Source organism: Macrotis lagotis, chromosome X, assembly GCF_037893015.1.
Source record: "Macrotis lagotis isolate mMagLag1 chromosome X, bilby.v1.9.chrom.fasta, whole genome shotgun sequence".
NCBI classification, from domain to species: Eukaryota; Metazoa; Chordata; class Mammalia; order Peramelemorphia; family Peramelidae; genus Macrotis; species Macrotis lagotis.
Genome location: NC_133666.1, coordinates 255,217,830 through 255,241,941, shown reverse-complemented (window position 1 = coordinate 255,241,941; position 24,112 = coordinate 255,217,830). Strand labels below are relative to the sequence as shown.

The following is a 24,112-nucleotide window of genomic DNA, read 5'->3' as shown; positions in this document are numbered from 1 at the left end:
AGGAACATAGAACTAGAGCTAGAACAGAACTCAGAGCCACCTAGTTTTATTTTAGCCTACTTTACAGATGAGGAAACTGAGCTTGCCCACATTCAGTTATCCTCAGAGATGGGATTTGAACCCAGGTTCTCTGATTCCAGGGACAGCGTTCTTTCAGGATCAGATGAATTTAAGATTATTTCTAGAACTATGATACATACGCGATTCCCTTTACAAACATTTATTGTGAATATTTCTGCTCACAATTTTTGTACAAGGCAGCTCTAACAAGATGAATACCACAATTAATGTTACCAATTCTCAGAGGACAGTCTCATGGACAAGGAGAATAAGACATTTACAAGAATAAATATAATATCAGAATATGAAAGGGCATGAGAGGCACTAAACAGAGTGCTATTATAAGAATAGAAGGAAACACTTGTGTTTAGGAAAGTAAAGTTTTTGAAACATGAGCTTGTATATTATTGAGAAATATAAAAATTTTATTGAAGATAAACTATAGCAATGTCCTGGAGGTCATGTTTGCCCTCAAAGATGCTACAAGTTTAGAAGCCTCTTCTAAATTGTAATTATTAATTTTCTTACGAAGTTTTCAATCGATCAATAAACATATGTTGAATATTTTTATATTCCAAGTACTCTTCTAAGTGCTGGGGATGCAAAAAGAGGCAAAGGACAATTCCTCCCCTGTTCTTAAGTCAGAACCAAATTTGACACTAATTCTTTTTTTAAAAGAATAACTTTTGGGGGGGGCAGCTAGGTGGTGCAGTGGATAGAGCACTGGCCTTGGAGTCAGGAGTACCTGAGTTGAAATTCAGCCTCAGACACTTAATAATTACCTAGCCATGTGGCCTTGGGCAAGCCACTTAACCCCATTGCCTTGCAAAAAAAAAAAACAAACTAAAAAAAAAGAATAACTTTTTTTGCTTTCTTGTTTATATAACCATGATTTCTAAATTTATCTCTCCTTTCCATATAACAAAGATTTTTAAAAGGAAAAAGCCATAACTACTGAAAAAGCCAAATCAACTGAGACTGAATGTACACTAAAAATTCTATACCTATAGTCCATTTCAAAGAACAGAGAGTTGTTTGTTTGTTTGTTTTTCATTTATCTTCTGGGGCTAGACTTGATTATCATAATCACACAGTAATCAGTTTGGTAGATTTAAGTAGTTGGCTCTGACTCTCCTTAAATCTCAAGTAAAATCCCCTCCTCTCTGGAAAACCATTGCCAACTTCTCCTAATGCCAGAGCCTTCACTCAGTTAATTATCTATTTATCCTGTAAATACATTGTTTTTATTTATTTATTTGTATTTATTTGCATATTCCCAGGAGATTATAAATTTGAGGGCTGGGAGACTGTCTTTTGTCTTCTGGGAAATGGCTTTTGTTCTTATATAATTTGTATCAATATTCTCTCTATTTTAGCTATTAAAAATATGTCCAAGATATCTAATATCAAGATTTTTTTCTAGTTTAACTATTTCCCTTCTGATTCTAACTTCATTGCTTTTTTTATGTGCAAGCCCTTTTCAATTTAATGTATTGAAAATTGTCCATTTTATCCCTATAATCATCTCTTCCTTCTGGAGTTCATAAAATCTATCCCTATCCAAACTTGTGAAAGGTACCTCCTTCCATTCTCCTTGAATTTGTTTATGAAGTTATTATAGTAATTGCTGGCAAGTCTGCTGACAAATGATCTTTGGTAAGGTTATTTGGTTCCTGAATTTATACCTTGGGATATTTTTTTCTTTGACTTAGAATTTGGATTTTGGCTCTGACATTCCCTAGTGTTTCATTTTGTGATCTCTTTTAGAAGGTTCCTATTGGATTCTTTCTGCTTTCAGTTTGTCTTCTGATCCTGATAGATCTAAGCTATTTTATTTTGTGATTTTTTGAAATATAATAGTGAGGGTTATTGTTTGATCATGGTTCAATGATTCTTAAGTTATATCTCCTTAACCACTTTTCCAGGTCAGTTGTTTTTGAATATGGACATTTTTCATTGTTTAATTTTTTCCCACGTTTTTACTTTATTCTAATATTTATTATTTTCTCTTGGAGTCATTGAGTTAATTTTGATTGATTTTTTTAAAAGTAATTCATAACTTGAATATGTCTTTTTACCTTGTATTCTAAACTATTCTATCACTTTTTTCCTTCTAAACTCTCATTTCCTTTCTAATTTAATGTTTTATCCTTTATTTCTTTAGTTTGCTTAGAGTTAGTTCTTGTGGTGCAGCTATTTTTTTTTATCTGAGATTCTAATCATAGTTGATATACTTTCTTCTTCCAGGTTTACTTTGTATAAAATAAAATGGCTCCTCTTAACCTGTGTTTCTTCATTGTGTTTGATATCTTCTATTTACTCATATTTTTATTTTTGTTATTTAATTAGAATTGTATTTAGTCTTGTCCTTTCTCTAGTCAGCATGCTATCACTGAATGAAATGCCCAGACAGAATGGAATTAGCGTCTATCCTCTACCTTATTTGCCTGCTTCTGCTTCAATCTTGATCATTCATTGCAGGTTTAAGATTCAACAGGTCTTTCTTTTCTTGGCATGACCCTCAATTGGGACCCTGTTGAGTATTTGAGATTTTTTTCTAATATCAAAACTCTTGCACGCTCTTATTAATAGTAGGTTCCCGGCAAAAAGTTGTCCATGCCCTGTTGTGACTCATAGTACTCAGAAAAGGGTATATGGCCGGGACTGATCTCCCTGTGCAGTGACATATGGGAACTGATTCTATCCACTTTCATTCAGGCTTCATATGCCTAATTCTTGCAGCTGCAGGACTTTGCTTTGACTCTCCTCTCCTTACCTCTTTTCTGTCTGGGTAATTGCAAATCAAGCTGGTTTTCCTGGCCCAAGCTGTCTCCTGGTCTCCAAACCCTTCTGACCATCTTTTTTTTGAGCAAACCTTAGATTGGATAAAAGCTTACTTGAGGCTTTTTAGATTTCTTTATTTATGATCTTTCCAGACCTGTTTCCATGCTGTTATTTCTTTGGGAGGTCTGAACTTTCTATGACTTGTATGTCATTTTTAAGACAGCTGATCTTTAAAAAGAGAGAGACTTTTAGATTTTCATGATTGATAGGTATCCTTTGGAATAAGGGATATACTTTTTGTTTTAGTATTTTTATATTAATCTGTCCCTCAAATGTTGAGGACTATGATATTATGAATTTAGAAGCCATACAAAACAAAAAGAAAGAATTTTCAAGACAAGATGTTTAATTCTTAATTCTTCTGATTCTGATTTGGAGTCAATTTAGAAATAACTAAATGTAATATTTTTGTCTGAAATGAGTAAAATCAGTATTGTGAACAACACTGCAACAGAATGGAAGCTAGAAAATACTGGAACCAGATGGTTGCCATGAGGTTTATGAGGAGAAAGTGAAAGTGAGAGGCTTAGAAGGGGGTGCTCAGCAGAGCTCCACTTCTCCAGAAATAGCGGTTGGAAAACTAGGGCAGCTGGAAGACTGAAATTCAGGCTATGCAGAAGAGCCACCATAGGTGTAGGAGCCATCTCCCTTCTTCTGTTTTCTTCCCAGGCACCCCTGAAGAGGTGACCCATTGTTCCTTCTCCCATTCCTTCAATCCTTTTTAATCATTCTGTTTCACCTTGTAGGTAAATATTTTCCCTTAACATACTTTTTTTTTTTGGCAGGGAGATTAGAGAAAATGAAAAATTTTTAATTATGGGTTTTTTTTTTAAATAATGAATGAAATCTTTAAGAAAAACTTGGCAGAATGTTAAAGTGACTAGAGTACTGAAATGAAGGCCAGCTTGACCACTTGACCAGAAATGATACGTTGTAAAACTCATTGAATTTCTATGGGTCCCAGTGATAATTGAATGTTCCAGAGTAAGGAATCCCTTGACCCTGGGAGAAATTTTAGAATGAGACAAAAGTAGAAATGTGGCTTTGAAGTCTAAAAGTCAGGTACAGGCTTGGCGAGGAGATGATCTAAGTTTATATATTTCAATTTTCCTCCAAAATCTGATTTTTAGTAATAGTGGAGATAGTAGAGAAGTGGGAAAGGACAATCTTTTCCTACTTCTGAAATTCTCAATCTTACATCTCTTTGGAACAATATTTACATTCATGTGGCATTTAATTTGCATTCTTAGAGCTAATTCATATCTTTATAGGCTAATAATTTCTTTGAGTTCTTTCTTTAGACACTAAAGCTAGATTGGTCTTTTGTATACTGAAAAAATCTAATAGCAGCAATCACATCCATTTTAAGATTGAGAATATTGCTAATTAGCTTCCATTCTTGTGTTGGAGTAGATAAAGCAATAAGTAATAATAATAAATGTGTTATTGGAATACTGCAGACATACTTTGGAAGGATTAGAAGAATGAGGGTTAATCACCACAGATGTCACTCAGGCAGCAGTCTTTGTTGAAATATATTGTGTCATATAGTTATTTTAGAAGTTGAAAAGATCCAGACAAAAAAAGAAATAAGGAGTGACCTTATTCTAAAAGCTGTAAATATGGATTCAGAAAATCCACAAGAATGAGGAACATTTTTAGGCTCTAGTAGTTCAGTGGTTTGTCTCGGCGCAAAACAGGATCCCAGAATCAGAAATATACTACATTGGAAAAGGGAAACTCTAGGCAAGAAGTGTGGTATTGAGCTTATATTGTTATGTTTAGTCATCTTGGCTCCATGGACTAGTAATAACCATAGATACTTTCTTTAAATAATTAGATATGAAAACTCCAAGCAACAGAAGTGTTGTTGTTCAGTTTCAGTCACATTCTTCTCTTTGTGATCCCATTTGAAGTTTTCTTAGCAAAGATACTGGATTGATTTTCCATTTCCTTCTCCAGCTCATTTTGCAAATAAGGAAACTGAAGCAAATAAGTAACATGCCCAGGGTTGCACAGCTAGTGTTTGAGGGTGGATTTGAATTCAGGTCTTCCTGACCCTATCCACTCTATCTATTGTACCACCTAGCCACTGGTAGTTACTTCTGCTCACCATAATAGTTCAGTTCAGGTGGAGAAAAGTTGGAGAATCAGACAAAATGCCTAGAATCGAGAGATGAAGTGTCTATTATATGTGGACAGCCAGAAGATTGGTATCGCTGGACAAAAGCATATAGGGTGAAGTCAAAGGTGGGGAGGTAATGTAACTGAGTGAGGAGCTAGAGAATGAGATGATGGTTTTGCCTTCTAGAGGAACAATTTTTTTTTAGGTGTTTTGCAAGGCAATAGGGTTAAATGGCTTGCCCAAGGCCACACAGCTAGGTAATTATTAAGTGTCTGAGGCCGGATTTGAACTCAGGTACTCCTGACTCCAGGGCCAGTGCTCTATCCACTGTGCCACCTAGCCACCCCAGGAGGAAAATTTAAGAGGAAATATTATGAGTTCTGTTTTGGATATACTTGTTTAAGATTACTCTTAGATATATCCACTTTGAGATTTCTGAAAAGCAAGTAGATAGTTATTGAAGGTCAACAGAAAGCTTTGAGCAAGAAAGGTAGATTTGAGAATCATTAGCATTAAAAATGGTAATTAAATCCCTGGGAGCTGCTGAGATCACCTAGTGAAATAGTAAAAAAGAAGAGTGCCCAGGGTGGAACTATGAGGGACACCCGTGGTTTTGAGGATCCAGTAAAAGAGATAGAGAAGGAACAATCTGGTAGTTAGAGGAGAACCAGCAGAAACAGGAATCCTGAAAACCTAGAGAAAAGAAGCTATCAAGGAGAGTGATCACCTGTGTCAAAGGCTACAGAAAGGTCAAGAAAAATGAGGATAGAGAAAAAAGGCCATTGTATTTGACAACTAAGAAATCATTTGTAATTTTGGAGGGAGTAGTTTTGCTAGAATAATAAGGTCAGAAGCTAGATTATAAGGGATTGAGTAAAGAATGAGAAATAAGTGAAGGCACCTATTGTACATGACTTTTTCCAAGGGGTTTAAGCTTCAAAGAGCAGAAGAAATATAGAACAAAAGTTAACAGGGATGGAAGCTCAAATGAGGATTTTTTTCAGGATGGGATTACTTGGTCAGGTAGAGACAAGGTCACTACAATCATGTGAAACAGTGAGTAAAGGAGAAAGTGGCAGCTTGGTGATAAGGCAATGTGGAAGGGGGGAAAAAGGAGCTCATGGCAAATGATCTCAGTTTTTTTTATGTGAAAAATGAAGTAAAGATCTCAACTAAGAGAGTCGAAGAAAGGGTAAACCATGAGAAGTTTTAGTAAGGATGAAAAGATTTAGAAAACCCACTCTGGAGATCAAGTTGATAAGGGAGGTTTATCTAACCCAATAAAGTGAATGGTTACATGATTTTCTCTACTTAATTCAACAACACATGTATAGGAGTAAAGACAGCAAATGGTGGGAGTGATCCAAAGTAGAGTCTTGGTGACATGATAAAGAGACTAGAATTCATGAGAGGAAGACAGTGTTAGAGTTGAATTGATTTACCAAAGGGTCAATTTAGGGAAAAGAGGAGAGAATGATGAATACAGAATTTAGGAGAGAATTGAGGGATCAAAGCTTCTGATAGTTGGAGGAAATTAAAAGAAAACTATTATCCTTCCAGGTATTAATATGAGAGTCTCCATTGAGAAAATTAATAATAATGTATGCCATTACAAATTCCCTGTCAAAGTAGTTTTGAACCCAAAAAGCCAGGAGATGAGATGAGCATGGAATCTTTTGTTCACCTCCAGAGCAACATGAAGAGGAATGAACTCTTTTCCTTTTAGGTAGGAAAGCATCCCTAAGATGCTTCCATTTGATTTCAGTCATGTCCAACTCTTCATGACCCTATTTGGGGTTTTCTTAACAAAGAAACTTTTCCAGTTCATTTGACAGATGAGAATTGAGGCAAACAGGACAACAATAAAATCAATTAATTTGAGTTAAGGTTTTTTTTTTGTAAAGGTGGTTTTGTCATAAAACAATATTTTCTACAAATTTGGTTCAATAGATCTAGTTTTAATTAGGGTCAATTTTCTTTTTTTTTCTTTTTTTTTAAGTTTTTGCAAGGCAATGGAGTTAAATGGACTTGCCCAGGGTCACACAGCTAGGTAATTATTAAGTGCCTGAGGCTGGATTTGAACTTAGGTCCTCCTGACTCAGCACCACCTACTTGACCCCAGGTCTAATTTTCTTGACATATGGTATCCTTACTGTCTGTATCTTTGTGTCTGTGTAATAGTTTGGATTAGGTCATGATGTCATTCATTGTTAAACTATGATTAGAAAACTGAACTTCTAATAGTCCGTTGTTTGACCTGTGCTTGATCCCCAAGGCCACATTCCTCATACAGCAAAGCTTTCTTAGTTTCCAAGCACACCTAGCCTTATCACTATGGCAAAGGGAAACAACTTCACTCTCCAGTGAGAATAGTAATACTGTGAGCAAATCACAGTCACAAAGGTTTCTGTGCTCCAACTTAAATTAACTTTCAAGCAGATGTTAGAAAACAAAATTAAATTTCCTTTACTTGATCACCAGTATATAGTCAACCTATTGCATGTTCACTGTAACAGCAAAATTTAGGGAATCTCAAAATTGTCACTTTCTTGTATCAAAGGCCAGCATAATCTACTGGTGATCATAATCCAGAGTTCAATATAATCCATAACCTTTTAAAAAATCAAACTGATTGACAAAGTGTAAAACCCAAGAGAAGGAAAATAATTTCAGTTTTCTTTGAGCCTGAGATATCTTAGGGTTGGTTGGTCACCAAGCACCAACTAACAAGTTTTAGCTCTACCATCTTAAGACTATAGAGAGGACTTAGAATTGCTGCCTCCCTTTAGGTTTTGCCTCCTATTTTCTCAGTGACTGCATATTTATCATCTTATCCCAGAAGGGCAGGGTGACCTTCTACTTGGCTACCTGCTTTTCTGTCACACCCCATGTTGCCAAGAAACTATTGAAGACATTTTCCATTCTCCTCTAGGGCATATCATTCTTTTCAGTGAACAGTGTTTGCATTGCCTCATGTCGGCCTGTGTTAACTGTCCAGCTATATACCTATTTATGTGATGCTGACTCATTTTCCCCAGATATTTCTCTACCTACTGTTTGCTGTATCTCTAGTTCCCATTTGTGATTTGTGATAAGTAGTCCATTTATGAAAGTTTTGCAAGACTTTTTCTAGAATTGTTCTCTAAGTCCAAGAATATGTGAGAGTGCTTCTGCTATCCCACTTCCAAATATAGCAGGCATTTCCTCTGTATTTGAATAAAAGATAAAAAAATCCTGGGGGGCTTCATCTGTCCTAGGAAAACATTCTTGCATGGTAAACTTAAAAACTAGGCTTTTAAATGTGACCTGCTCTTAGTCACTTACATGTTACATAGTCCAACAGAGCTAATGAACAGTTCACCCAAACTTCACAAGCAAATCATAATGTACCACTAACCTTGTGTAAGAAATGGTTTATCCCATGCTTTAATTTCAGGAAACCTGTGATCTTGAAACAATAAAGCCTGAAGCCAAGCGCTACTTAGAAAAGTCCATTAAAATGGGAAAGAGGAATGGGCTTCATCTACCTGAAGAAGTACAAAATGTGAGTTTGGTTTTCTTTTCCTTCTGCCATTTTTGGGAAGCAAGGGCATGTTTAGATTGTTTGAGTATCCTAGATACTGGACCGTCTATTTCCTAAGGTCTTTATATGAAATTGTACAACTATAAGGTCACTTTTTCACTTTCTCATTTGGGAACTCTTATTGAATGTACAATTGTGATTTAATTTATTTCTATTAGGTAATCATTCTCCATTTTTGCACTTTCCTAGCAAGATTTTAACCCCATAGGAAGGGATCATAGTTTAATCTTCTGTATCTTTTCCCCACCCCAACCCTCCCTTCCATTCCACTCTATGCAATTAATTCACAGAGTCATTAAATAAGGTACTTTGTAATGGAACACCATAAATATCTACATATATACGTGTGTGTGTGTGTGTGTGTGTGTGTGTGTGTGTGTGTGTGTGTGTGTGGAGAAAGAAGGATTGAGAGAGAGAGAGAATTAGAAAGAGAGAGCCCTAGAAGAAATTCTGTGGCCCTTCGAGGAGGGGAGATTAATTTTTGAGCATTGGTTCCCAAGGTTTTTTATTGTATTGTCCCTATATTTAACTCCTTATTCCTTTATTTATCAAAACATTTATCATCCGACTGCTATTATTATTTGCTTCCACAGGCAAAAACCCTGTGAAAGATGCATCCAAAAATTAAAATGTGGCCTCTGACCTCATGAAGCTTACAGTGTGGCAGGGAGATTGATAAAATAAAACTTTAAGGGAAGAAGAAATGCAAATTTCCAGAGAAATACTGATGCTGGTTTAGACTTTATATTGTGGACAATAGGGAGCTGTCAAAGTATTTTGAGCAGAGGAATTATCTTATCACTTTTGTATATGAGATAGATCTAGCAGCAATGCCAGGGATGAACTGGAGGTGGGGGCAGAGGAATAAACATTTATTAAATGCCTACCGTGTCCCTGACACTGTGTCAAGATCTTTACAAATATCTCATTTGATTCCCACACTAACCCGGTGAGATAGATGTTCTTTTTATCCCTGCTTTACAGGTGACAAAACTAAGATGAGCAGACTTGCCCAGGGTCACATAGCTACTAAAGTATTGAAGGTCAGATTTGAACTCAGGTTTTCTTGTGCCCTATCCACCAAAGGAAGAAATTAGTAGTGAACTGACGTCTTAGGAGGAGGATGTAATAAACTACAGAGGTACTACTGAAGCCGGATGGCCTTTGACTAATGGCAATGGAAATAAAGAGAAAGGAACTGATGCAAGAGAGATTGTGGGAAATTAATCTATATAATTTGTTTGATAATTACCATTTAGGTATTTGGGGACCAGCGAGATAAGCCCCCTTAAAATTATATCAAGACTTCAGTCATGTGTGATTGGGTGCTATTGATGTTACTGACCTAAATAGAAAAGTTAAAGAAGGGGTCCATTGTGAAGGGAAAACAAAAATTTTAGACTCTAAATAAAAAGGAAGAAAAGAAGGAAGCTGTGCTTCAAAAATGTGCTAGTTTTCTTCATTTATAAAAACTTGGAGTAAATTAGAGAAATAAGAAGTTAGAGAATGAAATACTCATTGAAAAATTAGTAGGAAAAAATAGGATTTTGGCCATAAGAAAAAAGAATTCAGTGCTAATAGTATGACATGGTGTTTTAATTCTATTTGAGTGAAGTTCGGGATTACAAAATTCATTACAAGGAAGCAGGGAAAGCATAGGACAGAACATGTATAAGGTGAGAGTCAGCAGAAAGAGAAAGTATGACCAGCTAACTTCATTGGAAGTAAGTACTTCAAATGCAGCTAGGTGGTGCAGTGGATAGAGCACCAGCCCTGGAGTCAAGATGACCTGAGTTCAAATTCGTCCTCAGACACTTAATAATAACCTAGCTGTGTGACCTTGGGCAAGCCACTTAATCCCCATTGTCTTAAATAAAATAAATAAAAATTTAAAAAAAGAAAACAAGTATTTTTCCATTAAGAAGGGGCAGTCAGGGCAACTAGGTGGCACAGTGGATAGAGCACTGGCCCTGGAGTCAGGGGTACCTGAGTTCAAATCCAGCCTCTGACACTTAATAATTGCCTAGCTTTGTGGCCTTGGGCAAGCCACTTAACCCCATTTATCTTGCAAAAAACCTTAAAATAAATAAATAAAATAAAAAGAAGAACGGGCAGTCAATCCACATCCAAAGAATGCAGAGCAAAGCATACTATGTTCACTGTTTTAAAAACTTATTTTGTTTTTTTTTCTTTCTTTCTCATTTTTTTCCCTTTAGTTCTAATTCCTCTTTCACAATATGACTAATATGGAAATATGTTAAACATGATTGTACATGAACAACTTTTATCAGATTGTTGGCTGTCATGGGGAGGGGGAAGGTATGGGAGGGTGTTAGAAAAATGTGGAAATCATAAACTTGCTGAAGGATGTATACTTAAAATTACCTTTGCTTTTAATTGGAAAATAAAATAATTAAGAAGTTTTTTTAAAAAGAAAGAAAAAATAAAAGAAGAGGCAGCCAGGGTAGGTCCTTACAAGATCATGTTCCATTGATAACTCCAGTGGAAGTAGTGGGGTGGTGAGAATGTGGCACAGAAACAAGTAAAGTCTAGTGAGTTTTTAAAGGGTTCTTACTACAGTCGAAGAGAACAAGGCATTGGGAAAGAAATAAGCAAGAATCCTGGATGTAAGTCAAAGCTCAAGGTATGGGATTGGTGCTGTGGTTCTTGTTGAGGAAAGTGGAGACAAAGATACCTGGGATTGGACAGGCATTTGAATTTGAAACTCCCCAAAGGAAGCAATAACTGTAAATCAAACTTTGATGGAGTGATCCAGGGAATTTTAGTCTTCTTGGTTATCATGTCAAAGGAGTTTTTGGGGTCCTTGCACATGGATTTGCAATTGTCATGGAATGAACCTCAATAGTTCTCGCTTCTATTAGAGCTTTTTAGACACACTTAGATTTGGGGAAGAGAATCAAGAAGCTGTGCCCTACCTCCTCTCTGATCCTATTAGTTGATTTCCTAGAACTGCAGACGGATTTTCTCTCCATACTTCCCCTTTCCAGGGAAAGAAACCTAATCAGTGAATCTCAGTTCTCTTCTTATAAGAAAAAGAGAAATTCAAATTTTTTAAAAAGTCAAAGCCATTTGATACTACAAGTTTTGGCAATTATCATTCAGCAGATATGCTTAGTATAGTGTGAGCTTACAAAAATAAATGAATACCTCACACTAGTTTCCTTATTTTTAGTAGAACTAAAAAGAAGCTTCCATTTCTGCCTAGACCCTGCTCCTTTGCAGACTCCAGGATAATACAAGTGCTAGTATTTGCCTGCTCCTTCTCAAAATCTGATTAATTTGTTTTGATCAATGTAGAGCATGGAAACAATGTAAAAATTACTTAGACTGCCTTCTGTGGGGGAAAGAGGGGGAATTGTAAAATTCAAAATCTTACCCAAAAAAGGATAGGTAAATTTGGTTACCAGACACATTGGAGGAAAGTGGTCATTGATGAATCAGAATGTTTTTTCCCTGCTAAAACCTTTAAGTGAATGATTTCCACATGTAAATCATCCTTGTCCATAAAAGGATCTCCAAAAATTAGGAACCACAAAAACTAGTCCTTTTATGCAGGAAAAGTCAAATTCATGACTGAACTATATTAACATGTAATTGGGAAAGGTTCAAAACAATAAACAGAAACACAGTGTGACATAAATAATGTTAATTTGAGGTATTCTGGGTCAGTATAAGATCAGTAGGGATCCTTTATCTTTTGAGTTTCACAACTGTGGCCTGGTAGTTCTCTCCCTAACACTCCAGATGTTGATTCCTACCTAGTAGCATCTAGGTGGCACAGTGGATAGAGTGCTAGGCCTGGAATCAGAAAGCTTCATCTCTCTGAGTTCACATTTAGCCTCAGACACTTACTAGCTGTGTGATCCTGGCTAGTCACTTAATCTGGTTTGCCTCAGTTCTTCATTTATAAAATGAGGAGAAGGAAATGGAAAATATTCTAGTATCTTTGCTGATGAAACCCCAAAAATGAAGTCAAAAGGAATTGGTCATGACTGAAAAACTACTGAGCAACAAGACCTGATTTCAAATCCTGTATCAGTCACCTGCTCTAACTCTGGGCAAGTTACTTGACCTCTCTCTCAGTTTCAGTTTTCATATTTCCAAAATGAGGAAACTACTCCTCAGGGTTGTGAGAATCAAATGAGATAATGCATACAGGGTTTTGCAGATCTTAAAGTGAGAAGTAAATGCTAACTCCTTCTGCTTGTAGCTTCCACACTTGTTTTTGGTTGCTCTATTGAAAATTAGTACAGAGGATATGAGAAATGCCAGATTTCAAATTAGTAATGTGCTAAATCATTCACCTTTACCTACTGACAGTTTTCATTTGTTATTTCTCAATTCACAATATGGCCTTAACATCATCAGAATTGTCATTTTGTCACAGCTGCCTGTTTTTTAAAAGTTACAAGTGCTTCTCAATAATAATTCCTTTTGATGAATATGAATCTTAATTTTTCAGGCGCAAGATCCAGACATCCTTTTTGTGCATCTCTCTCCACATTTTGGGGACCATCTTTTTTTTTATTCTTTTTATTTAATATTTATTTATTCTCATTTTGTACAAATAATGTTTTTTACATTAATAAAATATTCTTGTTTAAGAGTAAACAAAATACCCCCTCCCCCCAAATCGCTTGAGCGATAAAGTAAAAGGGAGAGAAAAAATTAAAATTAAAAAAAATAATAGTAATAATTGTAGGTATGGCCAGGGGGCGCAATGGATGGAGCACCAGCCTTGTAGCCAGGAGCACTCGAGCCCATATCCAGCCCCATACACCCAACAGTCACCCAGCCATGTGTCATGCAAGCCACCCCAACCCCACTGCCCTGCAAAAACAAAAAAAAAAAAAAAAAGACCCAAAATAAAATAAAACAGTAATAATAGTAGGGGTGGCTGGGTGGCAGACAGAGCATTGAACCTTGAGCCAGGAGCACCAAGGTCCAAATCTGGCCTCAGATACCCAGTGATCATCCTGCTATGGGACCCTCAGCCCCATTTGCCCTGCACCCCCAAAAAAATAATAATAATAAAAAATGTGCTTCAGTCTTTGTTCTAACACCAACAACTCTGTCGCGGGTGGATCACATTCTTTATGATAAGTCCATCGCAAAAGTTACTTCCATATTTTTCCACCATTACCATTGCTGATCGCAACTCCCTCCTTTCTTATTTCTCCACTGCCATGTACTATATTTTCTCTCTCCTTTCACTCTGACTCTGCTGTAGGGTCACTGAGTGGCGCAGTAGACAGATCCCTGACCCTGGGTCCAAGAAGCCCTGAGCCCCCATACCACCCCTTAGGGCCCAGCATCTACCTGGTCCTATGGTCCTGGACAGGCCTTCCAATCCCAGCCCCTTGCAAGAAGTAAAAAAGAAAATGTGTTATATCTGACCACTCTCTCCCCATGGTCCATCCTCTCCTCCATCACTCACATTCCCCCCTTCCCCCTGTCCTACCCCCCCTCCTTCTTACTCCAGATGTCTATACCCCATTGAGTATATATGCTGTTTCCTCTCCTAGCCACCTCTGATGAGAGCAAAGATTCCCTCATTCCCCCTTGCCTTCCCCCCTTCCATATTATTGCAATAGCTCATTGTAATGAAGAAAAATCTTATTATATGAAATATCTTGGCCTATCCCCCCTCTCCTTTTTCTTTCTCCCATTACATTTCCCTTTTTTCTATTGACTCCATATTTACACCATATCTTATCTTCAAATTCAGCTTTCTCCTGTGCTTCAACTATAAAAGCTCCCTCTACCTGCTCTATTAACTGAGAAGGTTCATATGAGTATTATCACTGTCATTTTTCTATGCAGGAATACATGCAGTTCATCATCATCAAGTCCCTCATATTTTCCCCTTCTCCTCCAATCTCTATGCTTCACCTGAGTCCTGTATCTGAAGATCAAACCTTCTGTTCAGCTCTGGCCATTCCAACAGGAACATTTGAAATTCCCCTGGTTCATTGAAAGTCCATCTTTTCCCTGGAAGAGGACATTCAGCCTTGCTGGGTAGTTGATTCTCGGTTGCATTCCAAGCTCTTTTGCCTTCCGCTATATTATATTCCAAGCCCTACGAGCTTTTAATGTAGTTGCTGCTAAGTCCTGTGTGATCCTGACTGCAGCTCCATGACATTTGAATTGTGTCCTTCTGGCTGCTTGTAATATTCTCTCTTTGACTTGGGAGTTCTGGCACTTGGCTATAATATTCCTAGGGGTTGGTTTTTTGGGATCTCTTTCTCGGGGGGATCAGTGGATTCTCTCCATTTCTATTTTTCCCTCTGCTTCTAGGATATCAGGGCAACCATCTTTTTTTTTAACTTAAAGATTTTATGTATTTGGAATTTTACAATTTTTCCCCTAATCTTACTTCCCTCCCCCCACCCCACACAGAAGGCAATTTGCCAGTCTTTACATCATCAACAAATTTTCTGTAGTACAGAAATATTAAATATCTTTCAATGTATTTAAGTTAGTTTCTTATATATGGGAAAAAAGGAATTGTAAGGAACTCATTGTGCAAAGTCCCCTGACTTATAAATATATGCAGATACACATAAATACAATCTATAATTTCCATCCTTATGTGTTTATGTGTATAGATATGTATCTGTGTGAATTTGTGAATGCTCATATATACATGGAAGAATGGTAAAGGACTTGTTAAACACAAAATATTCTTTTTTAATATGTAAAATCTCTGTTCACTAAGTTAAAATGTTTTAAATAATTTTAAAAATTTGAATAAAATTTTAAAAATTTATTAAAAGTTTATTTTGACTTTTGACCCTTATTTATATTTATCCTCAATCCAGGAAATCAAAGCAATGAAGAAAAGAATGAGTGAGTTATGTATAGACTTCAACAAAAACCTCAATGAAGATAATACTTTTCTTACATTTTCTAAGGAAGAACTTGGTAAATATTGGGATTTCATAGATTAAATGATTATATGATATTATAGTATAGATTAAATTGTATATGATCACATGGGAAAATTCTTCACTTTACTGTGCCTTAGTTTGTTTTATTTTTCATTTTGAAATTAAAAAAGTAAGAGTTTAGAGAACACTTAAGTCATTCATTACAATTTTGAAAGACTTCAGAACTCTGATTGTTGCTGTCATCAGTCCTAATTTCAGAAGATCAATAAAGAAATATGGTCCTGCTTCTTGACAGAAGTTGTTGATTAAATCTATATATGAGACATATATTTTTGGACATGACCCAATATGAAATTTTGCTTTTCTTGACTATTACAAAGGTTTTGCTGGGTTTTTTTGTTTGTTTTTTGTTTTTTTCAGTTGAGAGGGAGATTGGAAGAAAAACATAAATACTTGAAAATTGAAAAAAATAAGATTTAATTGCTATTTTTTAAAAAAAAGAACCTTTTTATACTATTCCCCTTTCTTTAAACTGGTCCGTATTCAACCATTCCCAATTATAGACAAATAAGAGTGTCCAAAGGAATGTTGCTAGCCTCCTTGTGTGGTACTCTTTCTGGTATTTAACAAACATCCTATCTCTAAAGAGACAACTGAAGCCTTTTTCCTCTTGTTCTGTTTTGTATCTTTTTTTGGTTTGATTAGCTAGCAGCACAGTAACCATAAGAGCACTAGAGCATATTCATAGTTAGAATACCTCATCCTTAGGAAATTGTGAGAATCATACTTGTTCTTATTTTCAAATTCACTTAATTTTCATATATCTGAAGATTCTTATAGACTCCCTGCCAATTCTACAGTAAACTTATCTTTGAAGGATGAAATTGACATATGAAAAACTGTATTTTGCAGGAGCTCTTCCTGATGATTTTCTTGACAGTTTAGAAAAGATAGAAGATAACAAATATAAAGTTACCTTAAAATATCCCCACTACTTTCCTGTAATGAAAAAATGTTGTATCCCAGAAACAAGAAGGAAGATGGAAATGGCTTTTAATACAAGATGCAAAGAGGTATGATAAATGTTTGTGTTTATCCTGTTCACATTGCAAGTTATATAGAAAAGGGTTGCTTTCTTGGCCAGAATTGCAATAAACTTTATAGTTATATTTTCCAGTTTAGGCATTTTTCTTGCCTTTTTATTCTAATTAGCTGACTTATCTCTGGCTATTTGATTCCCTAACAGAACCTCCATGAGGAATAGATATAAAGAAACTGAGAAAGAGAGAGGAGGGGTGGCTAGGTGGCGCAGTGGATAGAACACCAACCCTGGAGTCAGGAGTCCCTGAGTTCAAATCTGGCCTCAGACACTTAATAATTACCTAGCTGTGTGGCCTTGGGCAAGCCACTTAACCCCATTTGCCTTGCAAAAAAAGAGAGAGAGAGAGAGAGAGAGAGAGAGAGAGAGAGAGAGAGGAAATTGTGGGTGGAAAGAGAGATAGAAACAGAAACAGAATGAAGAAAACTTAGTTGGTATTAGCATTCTGGGAAATTTTATTAATTATGTTACCTTGATCTACATTTTTTTTATGTAGATGGAACAAGCTGTACCTTAAAAAAGTCAGACTTCTAAGTCTGCTCTAAAATGTACTGTGTAATCATTTGGATCTATTTCCCCCTGATTAGAACATTTCTCTGCTTTCTTTATCAATCTAATTAAACTAGTTTTCAGCAGTAATTGCCAAGTTGATCAAATGTACTGGCAATTTTTATAATTCACATATCTGAAGAAACTTTTATATCAAAGATGCAAAAGGTTGGTTTTTCTGAGTCTATATTTAGAAAATTTCAAAAGTCACTCTAATCTGTGTTTGAAGGGAGGTGGTGTCACTTTAAATTTAAAAATTATATGCAGGCGTTCTGAAACCTTTAAAATATTCTGGGTTTTAATTATCTTGATAAGTAGCAATGAATGGTCATTTCATATTTCATGATAAATTTCAATCTTAATTTCTGGGAAATAGTGAACATATTTGTCAGTCAGATTAAATTCACTTCTATTTAAATCCCAAAGTATAGATACTGTTAATTGGAAATGTTAATATAATGCACAGACTTGTTTTTACTCTAAAAATCTGTCTTAATAAATATTTATTTCTTTGTTTTACTTACATAATATTATCATTCTTCCAAAAAGAATTCAAGTCATTTTACCAAAAATTTCTGCTCAAAGACAAAGACCACCTTGGTTCCTAAAGGAAATCAGGATTTGGGCAACCTCCTCTCAGTAATTCAGTTATCAAAGATAATCCTGAGAAAACTGTTCCAGAAAATGCCATCCACATCTAGAGAAAGAACTGTGGAATCTGAATGCAGAGCAAAACATGTTATGTTCACTTTTTAAACTTCTTTTATGGTTTTTTTCCTTTCTTATGATTTCCCCCTTAGTTGAACAGAAATTTCTTTTTTAAATCTTTTAAATTTTATATATATATATAGTTTGTTCGTTTCCTGATGACATACAGTGGTATTTTCTACCATTTTTTTTTGTCAAGGTTTTGAGTTTTACAATTTTTCTCCCTCCTTCCTTTCCCCTCCCCCCTCTCTCTCCAACAGAAGACAATCTAATTGCATCCATGATAAACATAAATCAAAATGTTTGAGAGAAAAATCAGATCTAAAAGGAAGAAAGAAAACATTGCAACAAAATTACATAATACATAAGATAACTTTTAAAAATTGAAGATATTAACTTTTAATCTTCATTTAAACTCCACAGTTCCTTCTCTGGATACAGATGGTATTCTCCATCACAAATTCGCTAAAATTGTCCTTGATTATTGCACTGATGGAATGGAGTGAGCAAGTCCATCATGGTTGATCATCACACTATGTTGTTATTCTGTATGATGATCTCCTGGTTCTGTTAAGCAGAAATTCTTAACCTTTTTTTTATATCAGTCTGTTGGCTGGTTGTGAATCCTATGGACCCCTTCTTAGAATAATGTTTTTAAATGTGAAAAATGAAATATGTAAGATTACAGAGTCTGTAAGGCAAAAAGATTGATGACAAAGTCACACTACTACTATTGTTTGCTGCCTAAATTTATAATTGAAGAAAATGCTAAATTTCAATCAGAGATTAGTTTAAATAAAGATGTAAATTTTATCTTATCCAAATTCACAATCTGTGGCCCCCTTGTTAAGAACCCCTGTGTTGCAGTAGCTAAAGTTTCAGCATAGGTACTTCTGTCCTAATCAGTTAATTAAACTAAAACTATATGAAAGAAATTAAATAACTAAGACAAGCTTTAAGCATACTTTCTAAGTATTATATTTCAAAAACATGAACAAAAATGTTATCACTATCACAGAAAGTAAATACTATATACTCAGATATGCCTCAATTTCCTCATCTGTCAAATGAACTGGAATAGGAAATAGCAATATCTTTTTCATTACTTCAGATGGAGTCACAAAGACTCATACACAGCTGAGAATAACTGAACAATAAACTAGCTTAAAAACTTGGACCATAGCTTTTCCCTAAAGTTGTTGGCATAATAGCCAAACTCAACCATTTACTTTTTCTCCCTATAGTTGATTTGGGCCTCTTAAGAAGCACTTACTTAACATACTGCATCCCTATCCAATAAAGCCTTTTTTTTTTTAGTATTTTTCTCATTTGTTACTTTTTAAAGAAAATAACTAGGGCCACTAAATGGTACAGTGGATAGAACACCAGTCTTGGAGTGAGGAGGAACTAAGTTCAAATCCAGTCTCAGACATTTGAATCGTTCTAGCTGTGTGACCTTGAGCAAGTCACTTAATCCCATTGCCCCACCAAAACAAAAATTAAAGAAATTAAAGAAAATGATTGAACAACTCATCTGTTGAAACATACACAGTAGAAAGTACTTGTTTCCATAGATTCTATAGGGCAACAAGTAGTGAGTGATCAAGTAATATGCTAGAGAAGAATTATTTGCAAATATTCATTGATTCACTGTTGAAATGTCATAGATTATCTTGTTATGAACATGTTTACTCAAAACTAGAAATAAAAATCTCAGAGTATCCATTCCAATCTTCATCCAAATTCCCAATATTTTATTTATCATATATAATATTTGCTATGTTGATCAACCTATCATGATCCTCCTCTCATTTACAAGACCATTTTCTTAAGTATCTAATCCAACTTTTATCTCTCAGCCTTAATATTGAACCACCAACTATGTTAGAATCATAAACTTAGAGATGAAACTGGATTTTCAATATTATTAGTGGTCCAACCTCTTTGTTTTACACTAGAGAAAACAGAAACTCAGTGATGTGAAGTGACTTTCTCAGAGACACACAGTAATAAATGGTGGAGTTAGGATTTGAACTCAGGCCCTCTGACTCCAAATCTATAGCTTAATCTACTTCTTGTTTATCATTTCACATACTAGGATGCCTCCAATATATATCTATCACACCTGACTATCACAAGTGTTCAACTTTTGCTACTTGTTCTGTCAGAAGGATTTTTTTCTACTGCCCATGAAATAATTTCAAACTTTGGCACTTCAGAATTGTTATGGAAGAACTATTAACTGCCAGAAAATGAATATAATTATCAAAATTGCTATTTCTGAGCTTGATGTATCAGCCAGAGAGCTGGATTTTGGACTGGAATCAGAAATTCTACTTCCCCCTCAAATCACTTTATAGATTATGTAGCTAGTTGCATCTTTCTGTATCTAAATTTTCTGAATCAAAAAAATAGAGATGCTGTCATCTGCCTTTGCATCTCAGTAACTAGTATGAAATTTGTATATGCACTTTGAACTCTTTGGAAAATGCTTTGTATGTAGAAATTATTGTTATGTCATCTTCATCTTGCTAAAAAGGCAAGCTGTTTATGACAGCAATAATTATGGGTGCTGACACTGAGATATTGTAAAGTAGTCTCTGACATAATTTAATATTGGTTCCATAATGATAATGGTTAGCACTTTGAAAATGTAAGCACCTCTAAAAATACCTTGAAGACATCCATTTGTTAAACCTTAAATAATCATATAAGTTGGCCTTCATATTATTATCACATTTTCCAATTTAAATGCAAAAAAAAAAAGAGGACCATGCCATAGTTATAGCAGTTTAATAATGGAGTCAAAATTAGAAGTCACATTTTGACTCCATATTATTTACCAGTTTATGGCTTCAAATGGAAAGCAAGATTGTAATTTTAATAACTGAAAATTAAACATTACTTAAATCAAGGCATATTTTTCAGCTATCTAGCAAATTCAAGTTTTAGCCTCCAACTGAATCTATTCCTTCAAGTAAAAGGGGAAAAGGAAGTTAGTCCAAATTATTAGAAAGCCTGGATGATGACAGTTTTTTTAAAGTAATCTAGTTTTATTGTATTTATTTTCAAGTTATTCAAAAAAAGCATTGCTTGTAAACTTTTTGTCTACATACAAATGATCCTAAAGGTATTTACCTAAAAGAAGAAATTAAGTAAAAGAATTAGGAATAGTTGAAAATGTACTTTTGTTAAAAAAACATTTTTTTGGTGGGGCAGTGAGGCAATGGGCTTAACTGACTTGCCCAAGGTCATACAACTATTAAATATCAAGTGTCTCAGGTCCTCCTGACTCCAAGACCAGTGCTTTATTTACTGCACCACCTAGCAGCTCCAATCATTACTTTCAACCTTTGTCCATAGTTCCTATTTCATGTAGCCATATTATAATTGCTTATGTTGTATAAATTCCAAAACTGGCATCTAGAATGAAATTGTCATTGATGACTGGACTATACTTATAAAATAGAAATAAACATCTGGGAAGAAAATATGTTTTCCCTCATGGAATTATAGTTCTTCTCTGAGAAATTCCAATATCTTCCAAACCCTAGTCGTTACTTTATAAATGTTTTTTAAATTCTAGCATTATCAATGAACCATATACCAAAAAAAGTCTTTTAACGTTTGTCAATTCTACCATCTGTATCCAGATAAAGAGCCATGGAGTTTGAACAAAGGTCAAGGACTGTTCCCTTTAATTTAGAAAAAAAAAAAGCAGATATCTTATTGTCTGACCTTGTTATCTCTTATACTTTTTGTTTCTTCCTTAAGGATATGATTTCTCTCTCATCACACTCAATTTGGATCAATGTACAACATGGAAACAAATTAAAGACTGACAGATTACTTTCCGGGGGGGGGGGGGGGCTGGGGGGAGGGAAATAAGATTGGGGGAAAAATTATAAAACTCAAATAAAATCTTTAATAAAAAAATGTTTGTCAATTCTTACTGCTGAAAAATACAATGAAAATAATACTCTTTTCAAAGTCTATCTCCTGCTAATTATTATATTATATTTTATTTTGTTTTTGTTTTTCAGGAAAACACCAAAATTCTCCAACAGCTACTTCCACTACGGGCCAAAGTTGCAAAACTACTTGGCTATAATACACATGCTGACTTTGTGCTAGAACTTAACACTGCCAAAAGTACAAGCTGTGTGACTGACTTTTTAGGTGAGTTCTAGTTTAAAAACCATAACATCTCTCTCTGTATTTTCCTTTGTAATTCTTGAGCTCTTTGCATTACAGGAGCAGTGCAGAAGGAGCCAGAACTGAACAAGCTTATTCTCATGATTTTATCTGTTATTCCCAGTGTCTCTCTTGTTTTTGTAGTAATGTTTAACAAAACCTATAAAATCTTAACTAGAGGGGGCAGATAGGTGGCCCAGTGGATAGAGCACCAGCCCTGGAGTCAGGAGGACCTGAGTTCAAATTTGGCCTCAGATACTTAATGATTACCTGACTGTGTCTCAGGCAAGTCACTTGACCCTATTGCCTTGCAAAAAAGTCAAAAAATAAAATCTAAGTAGAAATGTTACTACATATCCTTGGTTCACTCAAAGACTAGCAAGTACTAAAAATTTCTGGGAGATGCACAGTATACACTAGAAAATAGAGAGAACAGGGGTGGCTAGGTTGCGCAGTGGATAGAGCACCAGCCCTGGAGTCAGGAGCACCTGAGTTCAAATCCAGCCTTAGACACTTAATAATTACCTAGCTGTGTGGCCTTGGGCAAGCCACTTAACCCTATTTGCCTTGCAAAAGCTTAAAAAAAATAGAGAAACACTTAAAAAGAAAAATTTTTAAATTTCTAAACCATTAGTTTGTTGTTCAATTTTTTTTTCTTTAGTCATGTCCAACTCTTCATGACCCTATTGGAGTTTTTTTTGTTGAACTTAAGAGTGGTTTGCCATTTTCTTCCACAGAATTTTACAGATGAGGAAACTGAGGCAAACATGATTAGATGACTTATCCAGGATCATACAATAGTAAGTGTCTGAGCCAGATTAAAGTTCAGAGAGATGGGTCTTGACTCTATATCCATCACTATATCTGCTGCGCCAATGAACTGCCAAACCACTGGTACCAGTTAGCAAATAAATATCAAATGTGCAAGAGATCATATCTTAGCATTTCTAACATTAAAAATATTTGCTTAATAACTGTGTTCACATCTGGTTTAAATATGTTTCTTATACTCTGCCTTTTAAATCCATAGCTCTGTTAGCTGGTGTCACTTAGTCATGGACTTTATGGCCCCTTTTCTTCATCACCCTTTTGACAGATTCGAGAGGAACATTTATATTTATTCCCATTAGGTTTGCCCGATGAGTTTAATTCAGCTATTTTACCCAAATTCTATTTATTTATATTTAGCCTCTATTTTTGAGGGGTTTTTTGAGATTATTATAGTTTTTCTTCTAGATCATTTCATTTTTTTATAAATTTTTATTGCTATTTTTTGTTTCTTACATCACCATAGTATCCCATGTAATCCTCCCTTTCCCTTTCTCAGAGAGCCATCCCATATGACAAATAAGTATTTTCTCAAGAAGGGAAAAAAAGTCACCACTACTGATTAATAAAGAAAAATCTAAGAGACAGAAAAAGTACAAAAACTTGTGAAATATGTAACTTTTGCATCTCCCACCTCTACAGAGAAGCAGATTGTGGATTTGTTCTCATATCTCTTCATTGAAGTCCTATTTCATCTTTATAATTTTGTACCATTTACTTTTGAATTTTTAGTGTGTGTCATCTTTACCACTCTTACATTGCTATCTTTCATATCTCTAGCCAAAAATATACTTTTTTTTTTTTTAGGGTTTTGCAAGGCAAATGGGCTTAAGTGGCTTGCCCAAGGCCACACAGCTAGGTAATCATTAAGTGTCTGAGACCAGATTTGAACCTAGGTACTCCTGACTCCAGGGCCGGTGCTTTATCCACTGTGCCACCTAGCCGCCCCCAAAATATACTTTTTAGCAGCATGATACACTGGGAAGAAGATTGGATTCAAATCCCAAATCTACTGCTTCCTCACTGTGTGACCTTGGGCAAGTAATTAATCTCTTGAGACTTTAATTTCCTTGTCGTAGAAATGAATTAGGATGATAGCCCCAAACCCATGGCCCTGAGATTTTAAGAGAACATTTTTGAGAGTTCCTTGACCAACAAGAAAATCAAATCAAAACTCAAAGAAATTAATTGACTTTTCATTGAAAGGGCAA

The 24,112-nt window shown here is 35.3% G+C and overlaps 1 protein-coding gene across 2 annotated transcripts in view; it reads left to right on the top strand.

Moving 5' to 3' along the window:
• NLN (neurolysin) overlaps positions 1–24,112 on the top strand; it is a 145,137-nt gene that overhangs the window by 52,508 nt on the left and 68,517 nt on the right. For both annotated transcript variants that reach the window (XM_074207493.1, XM_074207494.1), the window contains exons 4-7: positions 8,466–8,573; positions 15,455–15,557; positions 16,436–16,596; positions 21,923–22,058. In XM_074207493.1, the coding sequence (XP_074063594.1) occupies positions 8,466–8,573; positions 15,455–15,557; positions 16,436–16,596; positions 21,923–22,058 (508 nt within the window). The remainder of the gene's footprint in view (positions 1–8,465; positions 8,574–15,454; positions 15,558–16,435; positions 16,597–21,922; positions 22,059–24,112) is intronic.